Source organism: Anopheles arabiensis, chromosome 3, assembly GCF_016920715.1.
Source record: "Anopheles arabiensis isolate DONGOLA chromosome 3, AaraD3, whole genome shotgun sequence".
Classification (NCBI taxonomy): domain Eukaryota; kingdom Metazoa; phylum Arthropoda; class Insecta; order Diptera; family Culicidae; genus Anopheles; species Anopheles arabiensis.
In genome coordinates, this window is record NC_053518.1 from 10263087 (window position 1) to 10282451 (window position 19365).

The 19365-nt window shown below is 47.2% G+C and overlaps 3 protein-coding genes across 7 annotated transcripts; 2 read left to right on the forward strand and 1 right to left on the reverse strand.

The window, feature by feature from the left end:
- Nucleotides 1–931: 931 nt before the first annotated feature.
- LOC120900654 lies at nucleotides 932–16668 on the reverse strand. 5 transcript variants are annotated; one of them, XM_040307958.1, is made up of 8 exons: nucleotides 15987–16668; nucleotides 11421–11865; nucleotides 4709–4771; nucleotides 4496–4634; nucleotides 3034–4423; nucleotides 1757–2607; nucleotides 1559–1686; nucleotides 932–1481 (listed from the first exon to the last, which is right to left on the reverse strand). In XM_040307958.1, exons 2-8 carry the CDS (start codon nucleotides 11500–11502, stop codon nucleotides 1348–1350), a joined length of 2787 nt encoding a protein of 928 aa, XP_040163892.1. In that variant the 5' UTR covers nucleotides 11503–11865; nucleotides 15987–16668; the 3' UTR covers nucleotides 932–1347. The 5 variants fall into 5 exon arrangements, with proteins under 5 accessions (XP_040163892.1, XP_040163890.1, XP_040163891.1 ...); XM_040307956.1 differs by lacking the exon at nucleotides 15987–16668 and adding an exon at nucleotides 12100–12782; XM_040307957.1 differs by lacking the exon at nucleotides 15987–16668 and adding an exon at nucleotides 12010–12782.
- LOC120900655 (general odorant-binding protein 56a-like) lies at nucleotides 4698–6514 on the forward strand. Its single transcript, XM_040307960.1, has 3 exons — nucleotides 4698–5857; nucleotides 5935–6075; nucleotides 6169–6514. The coding sequence occupies exons 1-3, from the start codon at nucleotides 5804–5806 to the stop codon at nucleotides 6382–6384; spliced, it is 411 nt and encodes a 136-aa protein (XP_040163894.1). The 5' UTR covers nucleotides 4698–5803; the 3' UTR covers nucleotides 6385–6514.
- A 537-nt stretch (nucleotides 16669–17205) lies between the features above and the next one.
- LOC120900876 lies at nucleotides 17206–19260 on the forward strand. Its single transcript, XM_040308438.1, has 3 exons — nucleotides 17206–17795; nucleotides 17877–17891; nucleotides 18031–19260. Exons 1-3 carry the CDS (start codon nucleotides 17594–17596, stop codon nucleotides 18456–18458), a joined length of 645 nt encoding a protein of 214 aa, XP_040164372.1. The 5' UTR covers nucleotides 17206–17593; the 3' UTR covers nucleotides 18459–19260.
- Nucleotides 19261–19365: the final 105 nt, after the last annotated feature.

Consider the following 19365-nt stretch of genomic DNA (forward strand, 5'->3'; position numbering starts at 1 on the left):
ACAATACGTAGCCAATAGAACCAAGCCAGCCCCTAGTTTCTCTGAAGGAGATCTGGTAGCTATTAAATACACAGATTCCACTAATGCAAATAAGAAACTCGTCTGCAAGTTCCGCGGCCCTTATATAGTTCATAAAGTACTTCCTCACGACCGTTATGTAATTAGAGATGTTGATGGATTTCAGATCACGCAGATGCCTTATGACGGAGTTTTAGAGGTAGACAAACTTAGGAAATGGTCTAATAACATATAACATGATGTATTACTAGACAGCATCGTATTGCTTAAATTAGAATAGAATTGAGGTCAATCCTAGGTCAGGATAGCCGAGCTGTAATATCTTAGACATATGACCACGATGCGGCCACTGTGCTTCGTGTGTCAAACTTGATCATGACCGCTGTCATGATCATCGTGCGCGCGGCAATGAACAATAAACGTCATTCGTTTACGGATCGTCATACCGGCAACATCTTCAGTCTACTTCTGTGTCGGTTTATTTCTTCTGCCTTTATTCTTCTGCCTTCGGATTGTGCTCAGTTTGAGTTCATCGGTTGATTGAATTAATTCAAATTAATTCTAATCATTACAAAATTGATTTTTAATTTTTATTTTTTCCAAAATATATTTGCCACCTTGAACTTATGTTATCGGAAAACTAATATTTTGTACAGTGAAAAAATATTGTCCCTAGTCGTGCAAGGGTTAATGGATTGGCTAACAGCGTTACACCCACCAGTTACACCGCACTGTGTAGTTTCTTCTGACGCACCCTAGATGTCGCTGTACGGTGGTGTGGTTTGTGTCTTGACTAAGCGATGTTATTCGCCTTGCAGAATACAGATCGGCAAAGCACCGGAAATTTTTATCTGTTTGAAATTATGTCACCTTCCTTTGTGGAGTTAAAAAAAAGACACATTACAAAACCATGCTTTGTATATCAACTCATTGCTTTTATTACAAAAGAGAAAAAATAAAACACATATATTTCACTGAGCCGAAGCCGGAGCACCAAAACACGGTACGCTCTGACCATCATCGCTCCTTCTCCCGCCGATCCACAACGTTCGATAAATATTAGGTGAGGCTGGTGAGATTTAAAATCATACCACACAAAACACGTTAAGCACAACTTAAGGCTTAAACCACGGCGCTGCCAACTTGCAAAAGGCTCCCTTCTCTGGGTTGCTTTAGCAATTAAATACTCCACACAACATACTGCCGGCTTCTGAGTGCAGCACGGCCTGGCAAAATAAATGCGGTTCGATACATCCTCGGTACTCCTGCGCGGGGCAAAAGGGCAGTGTTTGATGTACGTCATTCCCGTGCGTCATCAATTCCAGTCGCTTATTGCTGTGCGCAGCGTTCCTTCGACTTGCGCTTCTTGCCATCGGGCGCGTTCGTTCGGCGTGTACCCTGTATCGGCATGTACGGTGGCGGCACTGGACTAGAGGACCCGGGGTCGGAGAATTCAAGTATGTCTGTAGCGGAAAGGCAAAAAGAAATCAAGATCTGTGGCATTAGTTTCAAGAGGAAACAATTCGTTTGCTTCAAATACCTGGTTGCGATGCGTTTGCGGCGGAAGAGGACGTCCCGGTGGAGGTTGGAGAGTGTCCCATGCCACCGGCACCACTGCCAAAGGTTGGATCAATCTTTGCAGCGATGTTATCGTCCAGGTATTGATTCCTAAAGTGTGATAAATGAATATTAGTGTCTAAAGCTTTCTAAAACGTTCACTTCAGTCGTCCTTCATTACCTTGACCCAGGCGATGACACGTGCCGCCCACCGTTGGCCGGATGCATCGAACCTCTCGGTGGCGTACGCTGCGACTGGGGCAGCTCCATGGGCGGATGGTCTTCCTGCGAAACGGGCAGCACATAGATTTCATCGTCCTTGCGCCCATTCTCAATTAACCGCTGCACGTTCGCGGACAGCTTCAGGTTCGGTCCACCACGCTGCTGCTGCTGCTGCTGTAACAACTGTTGCTGCTGGAACAGTAGCTGCTGTTGCTGCTTCTGCTGCTTAATCATGTCGACCGGGTTGGAGTAGTTTTCGTCACTGATTGGCCCTGCGAACTGGTTTGCCTGCTGCTGTCCACCGTTACCGATACTGCCAGAGCCCGAGCCGTGCGATGAAATGCTTCCCTGCTGGCGATGGTTGTGCAGTGGATGGTCCGTCGTCGGTACTGGCACCGGTGCGCCGTAATATCCTCTCGCACCGGCGGCAGAGCCGGTCGGGGAGATCAGCTTTGGTGGCCTTTGCTGTTGCTGTTGCTGCTGCTGCAGCATATCGATCGGGTTGGAGTAGGAAGCGTCAACGATCGCATCCGGATCGGCGTTTGGGTCAGCAGCAGCAACAATTTCTCCAACGGCACCCGGGTCATCCTCCGATACGGTGCCATCCGCTCGTTGCTCCTGCTTTTGTTGCTGCAGCCGTTGCTCCTTCTTTAGTCGGGCCTTCTCGCGAGCTCGCTTTGCCTTGGCCCGTTCACGCTCCTGCAGCATTTTGGCGAGCTCTTTGTCTTGCGCCTCCATCGCTACCTTACGATCGATGAATTCCTGATCGACGGTGCCGCCTTCCTCCTCTTGCAGCTTGCGGGCCAGTTCCTATGGGGGGAAAAGGGGAAAGAAAATTAGTATTTTGTCAACCATTTTTGATCACAAATGATGTAAAGTCATGCTGACATAATACTTGATTCGTTGCACCTTACAACTCACTTAACCACATGATAGTAAGTTATCTATTGGATTAAATTAATGCAATAAATAGCCGTACCACGTTATATAGATAAAACTCTGACCTTATCTTATCTGTTTGTATCCGAGCGTTCGTTATTAAGCATTGATAAGCACGGTAAGCGACGAACGGGTACCATCCTTCCCAAACGAGTCTGCCTCTAGTCATGAGTATACGAATCCGACATGTTATTCCAGAGTGCAGACTCGCTCGGGACGGACAGTTGATGAGTTACATTACATTGTTTCACCTGACTTAACGATTTTACGTTCATTATTGACCATCAAACAACCTACCGCATCGCGCAGCTCCTGCTCGAGCCGCATATCGATCTCCTGGATCTCGTCCGGCGCCAGCCCAAGCTCCTGCAGCGTCCGGATCCGATCCGTCTTGTCGTAGCTGCTCGCTTTCGAGTGGCTCGGCGAAGCGTGCGACGAATGAGGCTGGTTCTGGTAGATCGCACTCGCACCTCCGCTTCCGTGCTGTTGCGAATGACCACCACCATGATGGTGGTTGTGGTTGTGGTTGTGATGCGAGTGACCCGTCTTCGGCGTCGCTCCACCATTCGCGTACCGGCCGCTCGGTCCCGCCTCAACCGGCAGCCCCAGCTGATTGAGTGGCGTCGCCGTAAACGTCCCGCTCGTGCCTGCCAGCGCCTCATCAATATCGTCATCATCGTACAGATTGTAGTTGATGGGGTTGGCGGACGTTCGCTGCAGCGGTGGAGCTTCGTTTCGTCGCCCGTAACCCTCGGGAGCGACATGACGGCTCGATGACACAGCCGGCGCCACGTACTTTTCCGGCGACATTTTGTTAAAGTTTGTATTGTTCTGATAGTCGGCCTCCGTCGTCGTGGGGACGATAATATTATTATTATTACCTCCGTACCGCACTGCACCACCAGCTCTACTGCCCGAAGGGGCGGAAATGTTGTTCACCGTCGGTGGCAGTGGATACTGGTACGAAAAGTCATCGTTCGACAGCGGCACATCGTACGGCCGGATGCTTTCGACGAGATCGGCCGCTTGCTGCTGTAACGAGCGACCCGGCTGCTGCCGGTACGGTGGCGCCTGTTGCGGTTGCTTCTTCTCCGGCGTGTGCGAGTGCAGGTTTACGTTGGCGTACTGTCCCCCGCTGACCGGTTCCTCGTCGTCCGAGTACTGGTTGAAGTTTGCAGCTGCTGCTGGCGGCGGCGGTGGAGGCGGAAACACTTCCAGCCGCTCCTGATACCCGGTGGCGGCATGGTGAGGCGGACTTAGCGGTACGGCCCGGCCATTCTGAAACACGGGCTGCGGTGGCGGACGTTTCGGGGCGTTCAGGTCCAACGAGGCGTAATGCAGACCCGGCGGCTCGTTGCTTTGCTGCGCTGCGGACGGCGGTGGCGAATGCGCCATAAAGTGGGAGCTTCCCGCGTGCTCCTGGTTGCCGTTCGTGGCCGGTCCGGGCTTTGGCTTTGGATGCGCACGGGGTGGAAGCGGGAATGCGTTTTGCTCCTGCGCGGACGGTGGATGTCTGCCGGAACTTCCCGCCACTCCGGGCGGATGTCTACGATCTCCCAGCACGGCTTGCTCTTGCAGCTTGCGGGCCAACAGTTCGCCTCGTTGCAGCTCCATCTGACGCTTCAGTTGCGCCTCCCGGTTGAGCTGGTCCGCAATGTCGCGTGCCACCTTTGCGTCCATCTCCTCTCTGTTGGAGCAAAAGCGAATAAAATGAGGAAATTAGTGATAAAATATAGCACGAAAGCTTGAGCACACTTACTGCTCGTTTATCATCTGATGGTACAGTGCTGCCTGCCGCTCCGCATCCTCCTTCTCCCGGATTTGCTCGGACAGGGCGGTGGGGAAGTCCTGCCGCACGATTTGGTTGCGCTGTTTGTTACCCTTGTAGTGTTCGTTAACTGCAATGGACCGGGCGGAAATAATTCACTACTAAAACTATAATTTTCACACACACACACACAAAGATACTTACTCTCTTGGTTCTGCAGCTGATATGCTAAGGCACCATCCTCCCGCACGAGCCATTCTTTGCAAACTTTGCGTAGTAGCGATGAAAAGAAAAGGGAAAAGCGAAGGGAAAAATAAGGTCAATTGTGCAGTTGTACACTAAAATTAACACTACCAGCACACAACGCTACATTATAAACTAATAGGCAAGTGATTTCCCCTGCCCCAGCAGTGATTTTGCTTCCCACAACCGAACCACCCGTGTGACATTGCGCGTGAAGGCACCGTCGGTGAATAACAAAGCGCCACTAATTTGTTTTACAAATTGCAACCCGGTTTGTATTTGGAGCGAGCTGACTGCTCTTTTCGTCTGAGAGAGAGAATCCGTCCGATTGTTATATGGAGTCAACGGTCACGGGCGAGAGAGAGAGCCCGTGATGCACTTTCCAGAGGATGGTGGGGTTCGTCGTCTGCCACCGATTCCGCCATGGAAGGATACTTAATCGCGTGAAAATTACGCAAAGAAGACGACGCGAAAGTGTGGATTGTTATAAATTATGTCACGGAAAAAGAGGCTGGCCTTCTGGGCCTAAAATTGGCCTGCAGTAACATACCCCCCAGTCCAAGGTGGAGGAGAGCAAGCTGATAACCTTGACCTTGTGCTGAAGATGATCACCCCGAGAGCATCACCCATTGTCACACACAGAGAGAGAGAGGGAGAGAGCGAGATCCTTTTTGCCCGGGTTGCACAAATTCACCCCAGATGCAGTTTAATGAATGCATCTGTGCGGCTCTGGCTGGCCTTGAAGAGGACATCGCACGCTATACAAGGAGATGGCTGGCGAGCCTCCCCGAAATTAGCAGACAGGGCGCGCAAAAAAAACAAGCTGGACATAAATCAAGATGGATTTATTCTTCTCCAGTATCTTTCGCTTTTCGTTGTGGAGCGTTCCGATTACTGCCGGCGGTGCGATTCTAAGCCGTTCGTATAAAAGGCACACGAAATCGAATGGTAGCATCTCATTTCCGAATCCGATTCCGGTGAAGATAGTGCCTTGTTGTGCCCGTGCCTGATCGTTAAGATCCAAAAGATCCTACCACCACCGCCTCATTCATCATCATGCAGAGCCTCCAGATTGTGTTCGTGGTGCTGCTGGCCGCTGTCTCTACGATGGTACGATGAAGAGTGATAAGTTATTAAGAGTTCTGCAGGTCTATAATATCCCTGCTGTTTTCTATCGCCCTTTTTAGGCTTTCTTCACCGAGGAGCAGCACGAGATTGCCAAATCGTTGGCTGAGCAGTGCCGTGCCGAGCTGGGCGGTGAGCTGCCGGAGGACTTTGCCACCAAGATGCGGCTGGGCGACCTAACGCTGGACAATGAAACGGCCAAGGTAAGCCTCGACTGTTTGCCAAACCAAGGTTTTGCAGGAGTTTTGTGACCCCCCGAACCGTCGTGGTGCTCTCCTTCCTATCTTTCCTTCCAGTGTACCATCCAGTGTATGTTCGCGAAGGTGGGCTTCACGCTGGAGAGTGGCGCGGCTAACCGGGACGTGCTGATCGCCAAACTGTCCAAGGGCAATCCCACCGCCAAGGCGGAAGCGTTCGCCGACGTGTGCGAGAACAACGAGGGCGAGACGGCGTGCGATAAAGCGTTCAGCCTGTACCAGTGCTACCACAAGAACAAGTCGATCTTTGACTAAGATTCGGGTCACTGCATCAACATCACATTCGCATGCTGAGAGAGAGACACACACCCGCACCCACACACACATCATTCGTTAGACTGTTTGTTGAGTAATAAAACAAGTTGAAGATGTTTTTTTATGCAAAGGAATGCAGTTGGTAGGATTATTCCAGTGTTTGGTGGGCGTCGGGAAGTAAGAACTTCTGCATGACTAAAAGCCTGATAAAGTTGGCATTTGTTTCAATTAATGGATTTTGCTAGCCTGAGAGCCCAACCGTCAGGCGTAAGATTTATGGATTACACGCTAAGAACCATAATATTGCGTCATGTACTTACTATATTCTTGTTTGGCAAGAATCTGTCGGGAAAGGACCAGCTCATAAATCAGTTCCAGGAACGAGTTCCACACTCGAACATTCGTTGCCGTCTGTTTGCAGTACATGCAATACATCATAACATGTTTCGCATGTTCGCATCTTCACAAAGTATTCACACAGTCCATCACAGTCCGATTGCTTATCAGCCAGCTGGTATCCGGTTTAGGCATTTCTTTTTTGACAAGAACATCTAAACTGGCTGCATGTGAGCTCATTTCTGGAACCTTTCAAACCTCTTCAAAACCAGTTGAAACGGTTGGGAGGAAATGTGAACTCACCCCCGGCATTGATTGTCCATGATTTCAGTTCCTGCACGCACGCCTGCTTCCAACGACACGAACGCACAAGGCAATGTGATTTTTACTTTCTAACACATCCAATATGGTCGTTTTGTGCCCACACACGACTTGCTCGCGGTTGCCCACGCGAATGCAACAGGTTAAACGTGTCGTTGTCCCGTGTGCCTTTGTTATGGTGTAACCGGGTGGTGCCTGCCGGGGACTGGGCTAAACAGGCTCTCCTCCGAAAAGGATACGGCGAGCTCCGAGCAGATGAGCATTTGGGCCCCGAGAGAGCGAGAGAATTGAACTCAAAGCGCGCGCACACGCACTTTGTGCACGGTTTGCAAAGCCCCCGGTTAGGAAGGAACGGGTTTACCCTGTTTGCGGGAAATGAAAGTCTTTTTTTGCACCGCCTCGCGTGGAAGTAACGGGAAATGGAGTTCGTATGTTGCGGCACGGTGGTTTAAGGGCAGGTTGAACAGTTACTTTTTTATTTTTAATTGCGTTTTTTTGGTTTTTAAAGCTCATTTTTGGGGGTTTTCCATAAAGAATAATCCATCTTACAGGATTTTCTAGCAGTTCTCATAGCTGTGGGACACTTTATTGACTCCTTCTTACGTGAAATGAACTTAATGTAAAGGGAATTGGACTCTATAGCACACTTGTTGGACAAATCCAATAGGAATATCCAAGAACTCCAATAGAGTCTAATTTCATATGAAGTTCACTTCCCATAGGAAAGAGTCAAGGAAGTGTCCTACAACTATGAGAACTCCTGGAAAACCCTGTATTGCGATGAATTGAAAGTAACGCTAAGATAACGGTTATGAGATGAATAATGTAAGGCAAATTGCATACTTGCAGGCAAAAATTTAACCTGTATGAGAGAACAACGCCCTAAGTTATGCAATTTGCAGTACAAATCAATGTTATTCTTGTTGAAATATAAGAACTTTTTTAAATTTGTTTGCACACCACTGGTAAAAATATAAAAATACAATACCAATTGTAGCACAGACTGTGTACCGTATTCTGTAATTCTCTCCTGCACTTCCGTTACATTCCATTTAAACTTATTTCATTCTCAATCGCTCTTGCTCTCTCTCTCTCACTTGCTTGCTCTTACGCTTGTCTTTCCCCCATTTGCACGTCTCTCTCCCTCTCTCTCTTTTAAATCCGTGCAGCATTCCACCACCAACCGTAACCGTATTTCCAGCGCATTTTCCAGCACAGCGCTTAGGTGGCAACGGTGGCAACGGTGTTTGTCCCCTGCCTTGCCACGCTTCCCCACCACTGCTCTCAAAGCAGCGGTCAATGCACTCGCACAACCGGTCCACGCGTAAACCGTAGCAGCAGCAGCAGCAGCAGTGGCGGGACTGCGGGAATTTTCACAAAAATATGAAAATGGAACTATGAAAGCATATTTAGCGGGCAAATTGTTTTTCCACCCTTCGAAACGATTCACTCTGTGGAACTGCATTGGAAAAGCGAAACAAAGCGAAGAAAATTCCAACCACCACCACCACCTCCACCACCAAGATAAGATTACTCCATGCGAACTGTAATGACAGGTAAACGTTGTTCAACGTAAATCGGTAAAAAAAGGAAGGCAAAAGTGAGGGCGTTTTCCCCCTGGCTGAAGATGATGATTGATAGATGAGGAGAGCATTTGAATGTTTGGTGGCAGCGATGTTCACCACCACCTGACAGCCCAGAAGAGGGGGGTTCAATGCACCGTGGCAATGACGAGAGTAAAAGTAAATGCCAATGGGTCGGGAGAAAGTGTAACGCCACCGCGTAACGGAAATGTGGTGGATAATTATTATCAAACTCCCTCGCGTCCGTTTTTGCCTCTTTTCCCCCCATTTTTCCTAAAACAGACTCTCGATTTGCGAATTAAAAATAAGAGCAGAGGGTAAAAGATTACGAGAGCAAGCAAACAGGGAGAGGAAGAAGTTGAAATTGTTTCCTCCTTGCCTTCTCCAATACCATCCTCCAATACCGTACACAAATGAAACAATAATAGCAATTCCCTCAGCACGACCACACAAAGGTCTCTTATGCTAAGTGGAGAAAACGGGTGTTTTTTTTTATGTTTGGAGCGCAATTTTCCGCGAACAAAGAAGGAAAACCGGCACGCACGTTCCACCAAATCTTCCCAAAAACCGAACCATCTCTAAATGGTACGTTGCCCTCCGGACGGCCTCCCCGGCAAAATCATCTTTTCGCTTCCAAAGCATCGCTAGATCTCTCTCTCTCTCCCTTCTGTACAAGGAAAACGCAATTCGATCATAATTTTCTTCCTCATCGCGACAACGCTTTCCGTTAACGAGGGCTGGGCGCGAGCGAAGGTAGATCACAACAACGCGACGGGCCCCCAAAATAAATGCCTCGCCTTTTGTATTCCCGTCGTTCCTTTCTCACCGCGCTTGTGCTGCTGCGGTTCGTCGATCTTCACACGATCAGATCTCAAAACAAGCTGCCGCACTTCTAGGTCCCCGTACACACCACCCTTCGCGATGTTGATGATGATGATGAACGACCGTACCCGGCATGATGAACGGGGCATCATAGGGCCATACGCATTGGAGTTGAACCATTACGCAGGGCTAAAAATATTACTTCCTAATGCCGCAGCAACTACAGTGCGTCTGGAGAATGACTTCTGTGTGCGCTTGTAACCTGCGCATTCGCTTGGACTCGAAAGTCGCTAGCACATTCCACCAGAGGCGACAAACCTTTCGCCGTCCGCGAGAGCCGGTTGAGCGTGTGAGAGCACCGGGAAATTGGTACGAGGGGTTCATTGCCATTGGTAATGGTGCATGATTGAGAGAATGCTCTATCTCTGGTTTTGTTTTTAAGCATGTGAAATGAAATCAGATTAAATTACAATTTCAACTTGTTACAACTATCTCGGAAAAGGGCACAAAAGCCCCCAAAAAAAGAGCCAAACAATATGTTTTACATCATGTGTCCCCTCCGTTTGTTGGGCCATACACATCTTGCCTGTCACCACACTGAGTTAATTATAACTGGAACCCTCGAAAGCCAGGGGCAGGCGCTAACGATCGTTTTAAGCCTCGAATTTGTACACTCACAGCAGCCCTTAAACCCTAGCCATCCATCATGACCGGGAATATATATCTTTTCCTCTTCAATCACGGTTGCCGATGGAAGAAAGGCACATAAAACAGCGGTTTAAAATAAATCCATCTCTCTCTGCTTTGCTGCCTTTTTGCCCCGTCGTCGAGAGGGCACACACGTGATGCACGTGCAAGGCATGTTTTTCAACTTCAACCTCATCCAGCGGGCCCTGCCATTTTTACCTTTTAAATCTCGCTCTACCATCACGTTCCCTACCTTTCCAGCTGACCAAACATGGATCGTGTTGTGCTGCGTTTGCTGTTATTACAAGCTGAGGAAACGGGCCGCCCTTTGAGCTGTTATTGACGGGCGTTCTTATCAATGTGGTCTGTGCATTTCAAACAAACACGCCACGCAATCGCAGCCACACGGTTCTCTCTCTCTCTCTTTCTCTCGATCGGCATCCACCAGTACAATATCCCTCTATTCGAGTTGCCAAACACTATCGCTTCCACCAAAAGTCTCATGATTTTTCAACATAGCACCGACCCGAGCAATCGGTGGTGGGAAGCCGTGGTCGAAACAATCGCTCCAAATGCAAAGCTTTGCTGCAATGTTACTCCAATTTCAATCCGCGTTGGAACACCCTCCAGCGAGCCGGCCACACAAATTGTGTCCAATTAAAAAGGTTTGCTACGGGTACGAAATTGAATTAAAAATCAGCAGCAGCAGCGCAGCCAATGTGGGAATGAGAAGCAGCTTGGCGCACTTGTCACCACTTGGCTCCGGTGCAGATGATTCATGGTACTGATCCACCATCCACTGATCTTCGTCGTCGAATCTTCCACAGGTCGTCTGTTGACCCTCTCCTTTGCGCGGCTGTTGTTGTGGTGAAAGTCATTCACTCTTCTTATTGGCACACGCCAACGATTCGCATCAGGAAGCAAAGAGTGACATCAATTATCGCTCGTCGTCTCGTCGCCGTGCTTAATTGGGGCACTTCTTTTCCAAAATCCAACGATAGACGGCTTCGTTCCCGGTGCAGCTCCATCCAATACGGACTCTTGTTGGAGGATTTTGATACCGATTCAGTAGGATTCTAATCAACATTCGGCGCAATATCGGATATCGGAAGCTCACACTTCTTCCAGTTGGAATTTGATAAGAACGCACCCATCCAACTCCCTTCAACGGGACGTTGCACTGGCCGGCTCAGAACGGGTGTCGAAAAAAAACCATGAAAAAGGTGCAATGAAACAAGAATCGCGGTGTGCAATGGGGTGAAGAAGAAAAGGAAAAGCGCCACTTACCCTCCGTTACGCGGCCACTCTTCGGGAACGTATCCGTCACCTTCAGGTCGGTCGGCATTTCGGTGAGCGAAAAATGGGCCATCGCTATCGGTCAAGCCGCGAACTGATGGGTGTGTTTGTGTGTGTGTATATGGTTGTGTTCTACTTTTTCCGGTGCCGGTTGGTCGGTGCACAAACTTGTTGCGTTTTTTCTGTTTTTTTGACAGCTGTTCCTGGTGTTCCACCACAGCAGGCTGTTCTTGCGTTTTCCTTTTTCAGTGGTACCGTTTCGTGTTAAGGCGCTGATAAGCTGGCTACAACAGGGTTCGAACCCATCTGCCCATCACCGTCAGTGCTTTTCATTTTCCTCCAAAAGCGGGCAGGTTTTGGGGGGCAGACAAATGCACCCGCGGACGGGAGGAAACCACACACACACACGCACAGGAAAAGGGTAAGGTTTCGAATGCTAAACGCAGGCAGCAAGCAAGAAAAGAAGAAGAAGAAGCAATGGAAGAAAGAGAAGAAGCACATTAAACATGCGGCACACAACATCGGGCAGTGTAAGAATTGGACATTCGGCGGGCGCCCCTGTTTACACACAGATACACACACCACCACCACCACCATCTAACACAATGCGGCTGAGGACAGACAGCGAAGCAGCTGGGCCCGAGGGAATCGAGAACCAAGAATGACACACCTTCGGCACCAAGTGTTTGCTGTGGGTTTGGTGCTGCTGCTGGCCTCGTTGTAAAATCGACCGTTTCCGGCGGCCGTGGCAATTGGCGACGCCGAACTATAAACAGAACGCCCCAAGCTCTGCTCCAAAAAACAACAAACTCTGTCTAACACCGCTGTGGCGGATTGTTCTGTACCACCGCCTGGGTAAGTCATGCAATTACACACTATTTCACCTCGAAAGTGGCAAAAACAAACTGATGTTTGATTCAGCTCGATGCACAATGTTGCCGTTCACACACACACACAGCGACACACCCGCGGCACGGAACACATCCAACCTCAATTCCAGTGACAGCCGCGTGAGCAGCGATAGAAAAAAAAAACACACAACACAGCAGGCTGCAGCAACAACAACAAAAAAACAATAATCTTCCGGAGTGAAAGTGGGCACCGTTTTTTGATTGTTTTGGTTTGACACACAATGAACACGTTCTCCGATGCACAATGGGGAGTTTTCGGGGTAAGTTACACACTATATCGCACTGTTGTATTGTAGCCAAATTACATTGGCTCAATTAACCCCTCTGTGATGAAGGGCGCTACCCAAAACAAACCCGCACACGGCCGAAGGGCGACGCTACGCGCACTGGTCCACACACGCACACACGTCCGGCTGGGGCGGGCGTTTGCGAGAGAATACTCGCTCTCGGCGTGTCTGCCGGCCCTTCGTTCGCTGGAAAGAGCAAACCGTGAACGAGAGAGCGAGAGAGGATATCGTTTACGCTCCGCGCGATTAGGGCGAATGTACACCAAGTACAGTGACTAACATAAAAAGAGAACATGGTTGCTTTTGATGCAACAATTCTGGTGTGATGTAAGTTATTTCAATATTTATAACACTTTTGTGTAATACATAATATTCAATTTGATTCAAAGCGTTTAACTGACAAAATAAAAAAATTGGAAAAATAATAATATTTTAAAATACTACTACTACTATTGTGTGACATTTCCATACACTTACTACAATACTACATGACCTAAGAAACTACAGAATACATAATTCATGCATTTAAAATGTTAAAAATATGCAAAATGAGTTGATATATCTGGTGGGCATATTCAGTGCAATTTGACTTCTGAAAACGAAAAGAGGATGAAAACCTGAGTTAACAGTTAGTTCCATAACAAACTAGATGCTTTGAAGATTATTCTATATAGAATAAGTCCTAGTTCTATACTAAATTTGCACAATTTTTAACGATATTTGAGAACAATCGGTGGTCTGTTGAACCGAACTAAAGGATATAGTCACAGGCACTTTGATAAGTTCCTCACTTTTAGTAAAATATCATATTTAGTTCAGTTGGTACACTGCTTCTTGCATGCTGCCTGAAGCATATGTGTCAGATTTGGCGAAGGTTCCTTTTATTTTTTTTTTTGAATCCTGTAACCTTTAAATCCTCGTTGTTATCCAAGAACTGGCCGTCACGTAAGTTTTTGTGGCTTCTTTCTTCATGCTACGCCTAAGTAAATCCACATACCAGTTCTGCGAGATATCGTTTCAACTGCATGGCATACTAGATTTTATTATGGAACATATTGTCAATTTGTCATTTGGTGAGGAAGAAAACTATAAGCCCACCTGATATATACACTCATTTTGAAAACATTGAAACAAATAAAAAAACGAACATTTTTCTGTACGTCACTGTGCAACCGTAATCGAGAGATGATGTAGGTGCTTATACACGAGTGCGATATTTTGATGCCACAAAATTAAATATGAAAAAATTGCAGTAATCTTTAGCCTCATATTTTTTATAGACTACTTGCCCGACATTACACCAGGTTGAACATTGAATATTGAAACATATTTTAACATTTTTTAAAATAATTTGTTTCAATTTGCCCGCCATTAGAAGTATGAAAACTCGAATATGTTTGGACTTTACAAGCCAGAATGTTTGCTCATATGATTACACACTTCATCATCAATCTATCTATATATATATATAAATCTCGTGTCACGGTGTTTGTCGCGAGCAAACTCCGAAACGGCTGGATCATTTTCAACGAAACTTTGCACACACCTTACGGTGGTATGAGAATAGGTTTTAAGACTCACATCATTTTCAGAAGTTGCACTAAACTTAATTTATTAGCAATTTTCTAACTCCCATACAAAGGACATCATTGTTGTAGTTGTATACAGCACTTTGACAGTCGGTGTGAAGCGCGGTTTACACTCGGTGTAAGGTGCGGTTTACACTCACTGTGAAATGCCTAGCGGTTTACGATGCTATCATAAATATCCATAATGACAAAACAGAGATGGAGTACTTTAGTTTGGGAATAATGAATTAAAAAATACATGCTATTTCGCTTTGTCCTATTTGCTGTTTGAGGTTCCAAAACGAACAAATATGCTTGCTTTAATAATTGTAACATAAACATGTTTGGTTACTGATGTTAAACTCGCAAGTGTAAACAAAGCAAAGCGGTTGTAGTGCCGGATAAGTAATTTGCAACTTCAAATACTTAATCGGCAGTTAATAAAATGTGGGGTAAAACTAGGTTTACCGGGCCAGCTAGTAACCTAATATAATTATCAATAGAGTGAAATGGTATAAATAATTCCTGACCGAAAAGTTTCTAAAATGCTACCATTCATCGTTAATACCATTTGCTAGCAATTTCAATATCGAAATAAATGCTGCCAATGTATTACAATTCCATACTAAAACGCGTTTGTTTGCTGTTCTGTACAACTGGCCCCATTCAAGCCGGCTCTGACCGCACTGGGCAGATGATACAAAAAGGCTCTGGAATAATTATTGACTTCCTGCAAATGACCTCGACTCCTTCCTTTCGGCGCGAAGCGATCGTGCCAGCCGCCCAGCAGTGGTAATGATAATATAAAAAGGCAACACACTCATCCATCCCAGCACTACTCATCTCCTTCCGCCCGGACCAATTATCCTCCCGTTGATCCACGTTCTTATGCTTGGTGCGTATCCTCACCATCACGGAAAAGTCGATTCCAGCTCCCCGTGTGTCTGTGTGCTATGTGCGGTGTGGCAGGTGGCAACCAACAAAGGCCAGAACGCGTTTGCTGTTTGGTAAACATTTCGTGACAGTGTTACACCGTAGTGCCAGAGTGTAGTGTGGCAGTCTATAATCAACAGCCGGTAAAGGCGAAGAATAAAGGGGAAAAACAACGTACCTCACGAGCGGCATGAGTAACCGCCGCTGTTTTGTTACAATTCTCCCGCGTAACGCAAATAAGGCATGCAAACTGCTACATTCCTCACGTTTCGGAGCCCTTCACCTTAACCTTCTTCTGCGCTGCGAGGCGGATTAGCTGATCATAGCGTAGCAGCGATCACGCTACGTTCGGGAATGCTAGCAACACACAAACACGGACGCAAACGGCAACGTCCAGTCCCTTTACCCTTACGCTAAAAGCGGAGGAAAAAGTGAAACGGTTTCTCTTTGTGTGGTGATCGTTGGCGATCGGTCCTACCACCACCACCTCCAACTATTATGTAGCCATCTCTTGCTCCCCGTTCGCCGCACTCCCCAGCTCTCATCGGTGGCAGGTCAGCTTCTTGGACACAAGGGAAAGGTCACATTCTTCTCGAGACTCACACACGCACACACAAACACTGTGAAGCAGTGCGGGCATGTTCGGTTCTACTCGAGATCTTGATCTGCTATTACCTATTTAACGACAACTTTACGGCCCTCGCCGGTTGTTACTACACCTGAGTGATCTTTTCCCATCCTCTCATCCGCGAAGCCACATCTCGTTGGAATGTTGTTGTTTTTTTCTTGTGCTTTTTCTATATTTCTTACAACCCCTCCAAGTATTTGTATGTGTGTTTGTGGGGTTTTTTTTGTTACCTGTTTTAATAGTTCCGCCGTGAGGTGGAGGGTTCGTTGCTTGCCGTAGCGGTGAGCTTTTTCTTCACCGCGCGCACCAGAGAAGGTTTTTTTCTCTCTCTGTGTGTTTCGCTGAGAGTGTTTTTTCTTTCCTTTCACAACGTGTCCCCCCTTTCCCCTTCTTTTTTGGCCACTGAAGGTAACGGAATTTCTTTCACCCTGGAGCTGCTGCTGCTTCTTGGTGTATCTCTCACTTAACCTTCGGTTTTCTTGTAGATTGTGCACGAAATTTGATCCATTTTTGGCTGTTTCGGCAGCACCTAGAGTACGATCGAATGTCACCCGTTTCGCTGCTTAGAGTTAAGGGTAATTCTATTCGGGACCATGTTTTTTTACATACTTTTAAGCATAATCGATCCACTACGCCGTGTAGTTCGCTTACACATCACCACTTTGCACCGAACCCGACCCGAAGAGCAATTAAAATCACACAAAACGAGGTTCGAGACGCCACTGAGTTGTTCTGCTTATTGCACAAACAGACGGTAAAGTTAAAATCACAACACAAAAATCCACAAATTGTTGCTCTTTTGCTGTAAAATTGGTTTTACACAATACACACACACTCTCTTTCCCACGACGGGTCTCCGATGCTCGGACCGCAGCTCGGTGACGCAGCACTGCCTTCGTCGAGGGATGAAAACAAACTTATGCGGCCTGTCCCAATGGCCAGGGCGGAACTCAGCAGTTGCTGTTTCGTTGAATGGTTCGAAAGCTTTCGAGAGCCTGTTGTTGGTGTGAGAGTGTCTATGTGTTAGGGTGTGTGATCAAAGTGGTTTGCCATAATTTATCGTCGCTTTGAAGCGCTGGCGGGCTTTCAAATAAAGCTCTTGGAATTATGTTATATTATTTTACATATGATTTGAAGGTTTGAAATTAATTTAAGGGCAATTATGATTATTATTGTTTTTTAGATATTGTGTTTTGATCATATTATTTAAAAATAAATCTGGCTCATTATGCTGTTGCTATAAAAATCAGTGTTCTCTCCCCTCTCTCGGCACAGCATCATGCTGCAGCGCACCCCTTGTGATAAAAGCTTCTTTTTTACATGATGGCACACCTGTACGCTCAAAGCAGTACCCACACACACAAAGATATCCACACACTGAAACACCCGCATTGAAGCAACAAAAAAAAAACAATGATACACGATCACATACGAGCACAACGGTACGTGATTGTGTAGGGGTGTCTGTGTGCATTCCATCACATTGCCTGTTAGACAGACAGATAGACACAGCCAGTGGTGGTGTACAGCCTCAGCCAAGCAACAAATAAGCCCAGTGCCCGTAAGCCTTCGCCACTGCTACGGCTGCTGATGGTGGTGTATCATAATCTTGGTGCGATCTTGGTTCTTCTTACGCGTCGCAACGTGCGCGAATGAGTCATCGACGACCGCATCGCATCAGTTTTGTTTCGGTGGTCGCCATCATCATTCGCCCATTTGATTTCACCTGAAGCCTTAGCCATTGGTCCAGGAAGTGTTTGCAGTGATCCGTTGTGAAGTGCCAGTGCCCGTGTGCAGTTCGTGTGTGCGTGTGTGTGTGTTCAGTAAAGGAAAAGCAATGAGATCCGGTTGCTCGAGCCCCAGAGAAATGCGGCTACTGCTGCTGCTTGCACTGGCCACCCTCGGGACCATTCCGGCCACCCTGGGGTGTGATTCTGCCTGCGATCGGTACCAGTACTGTGACGAGAGCAACAATAGCTGCCGCAACTGCAGCGCACTGTGCGCGAAAGACGAGTACAGCTGCTTCCACAAGTGCCAAAGTACGCCCTTTTCTTTCACCCAAATGCCCTTTAAAAAGTGTACCACAATCTAATAAGAAATTCCCTTTTGCCCGTTTTCAGATTACCTGTTCAAGTGTAAGTAGTTGTGCGGGCGCACGGGATGACGCATGTTGACGCTTCACCGCTGTGTTGGTGCGCACAGTGTGTTGTTTGCATTGTTTCGTGCCTCTTCCCCCACTGTTTAACTTTCTCACCCCGTCTGTGCTCTTTACAGCTCTCCGAGAGCGTACCACCGCCCTGGAATCGGTCGTTGGCATCTACAACACGGTGGCCTGTATAGTGCTCGCGCTAGCCTGCGTCACAATCGTGCTGCTGAGCTACCGGTACCGGGGCGCAATACGCGAGTTTTGCCGCCTGCCACAGCTGAACAAGAAGGAACAGGGTCCGGTTGGGTACACGCACGAAAACCCGAACACCAAGAGCCCCAAAGCGGTGCCGAAGAATGGGGCGAACGCGGCCAAACCGCCAGCCTCCACCACCGTCAGCATCTATCCGGAAACGGAGGCGGACAATTCGGTGCAGACGGGGACGACCTCGATCAGCCACCGGTATCCGGCGGAAGATTCGACGGAAAGCTACTCGTACGATAATGCTGCCTGCAACGTGACGCCTACCAGCCAGAACCCGATGCCGAAGTATTGAGGCCCTGTTGGGAGCGCATCCTTCCAAGGGATCGTGGCTACGCTTTCATTTAAATCTTCCAAGTTTCCTTTTCCTTATGCAGTTCCGAGCGGTGGAACTACTCTAGTCTAGCTTTGCGTGTCTTTGAATGCAACGTGTACTTTAACGTGTTTGCTTCCTTTGTTTTCTAAAAGATTTGTGCTGAAAAAGAAGATATTTTCAGTAGGAGTTCGTTAAAGGCCATGCCTCTGATCAGATATTACGCTGTAAGTTAGCCGCTAGTTAAGATAGGTGGAAAGATTCCTTCTATTAGCATACGTTTAGATCTTCAACGCAAGCACACACTACACGTGCCTGAATATGAACAAGTTACTTAAAATGATCGATTTATGTAGACGCTTATGCGCTAGTTTAAGTATTTCTACTTACACAGACAGACCACGAACGCTCAGTTTTCGAATGGTCAAATCACTCTCCAGGAAGAAAATGGGACCTTTTTTCTCAGTATTAGTATTTGAAAACATCACAATTTTATGTTTTTTAGAAATTAATTTCATTCACTCTGTTCTATCGTTTCATCTTGTCACACGCTTGTCCATGGAAATCGTTTGCCTTCTGGTTTTTTAAAGAGAAAATCCGTCCTATATTGTAATTGATGCTAAGGCTTTCTCGGTTTCGCCTACTTAGACTAGTACACTAAGTGATGAGTGAGTGTGTATGGATGTGTGTATGTACCGCGAGAAATTGCATTAAAGTATGTGTGTGTGTGTGTGCGTACGCATGTCTCACACCTTCGATGCGCATAGCTGCTCGAGCCAAGAAATCGCTTTTTTCATTTATATTTTAATTTTCTGCTAAAAATAGAGAGAGAAAAATCCCGATTCTACACGATGAGTGTGACAATTAAGGACACGTTTTTTTTTATAAT

What these genes read in the sequence shown, in the direction of transcription:
- LOC120900655 (XM_040307960.1), top strand. Translation starts at nt 5,804, where the DNA reads ATGCAGAGCCTCCAGATTGTGTTCGTGGTGCTGCTGGCCGCTGTCTCT. An exon ending in TGGCCGCTGTCTCTACGATG is followed by an intron (nt 5,858 to 5,934) that starts GTACGATGAAGA and finishes CGCCCTTTTTAG; the next exon opens with GCTTTCTTCACCGAGGAGCA. An exon ending in TGGACAATGAAACGGCCAAG is followed by an intron (nt 6,076 to 6,168) that starts GTAAGCCTCGAC and finishes CTTTCCTTCCAG; the next exon opens with TGTACCATCCAGTGTATGTT.
- LOC120900654 (XM_040307955.1), bottom strand. Translation starts at nt 6,822, where the DNA reads ATGATGTATTGCATGTACTGCAAACAGACGGCAACGAATGTTCGAGTG. An exon ending in CATCAGATGATAAACGAGCA is followed by an intron (nt 4,424 to 4,495) that starts GTAAGTGTGCTC and finishes TTGCTCCAACAG; the next exon opens with AGAGGAGATGGACGCAAAGG. An exon ending in AGCAGGAGCTGCGCGATGCG is followed by an intron (nt 2,608 to 3,033) that starts GTAGGTTGTTTG and finishes TTCCCCCCATAG; the next exon opens with GAACTGGCCCGCAAGCTGCA.
- LOC120900876 (XM_040308438.1), top strand. Translation starts at nt 17,594, where the DNA reads ATGAGATCCGGTTGCTCGAGCCCCAGAGAAATGCGGCTACTGCTGCTG.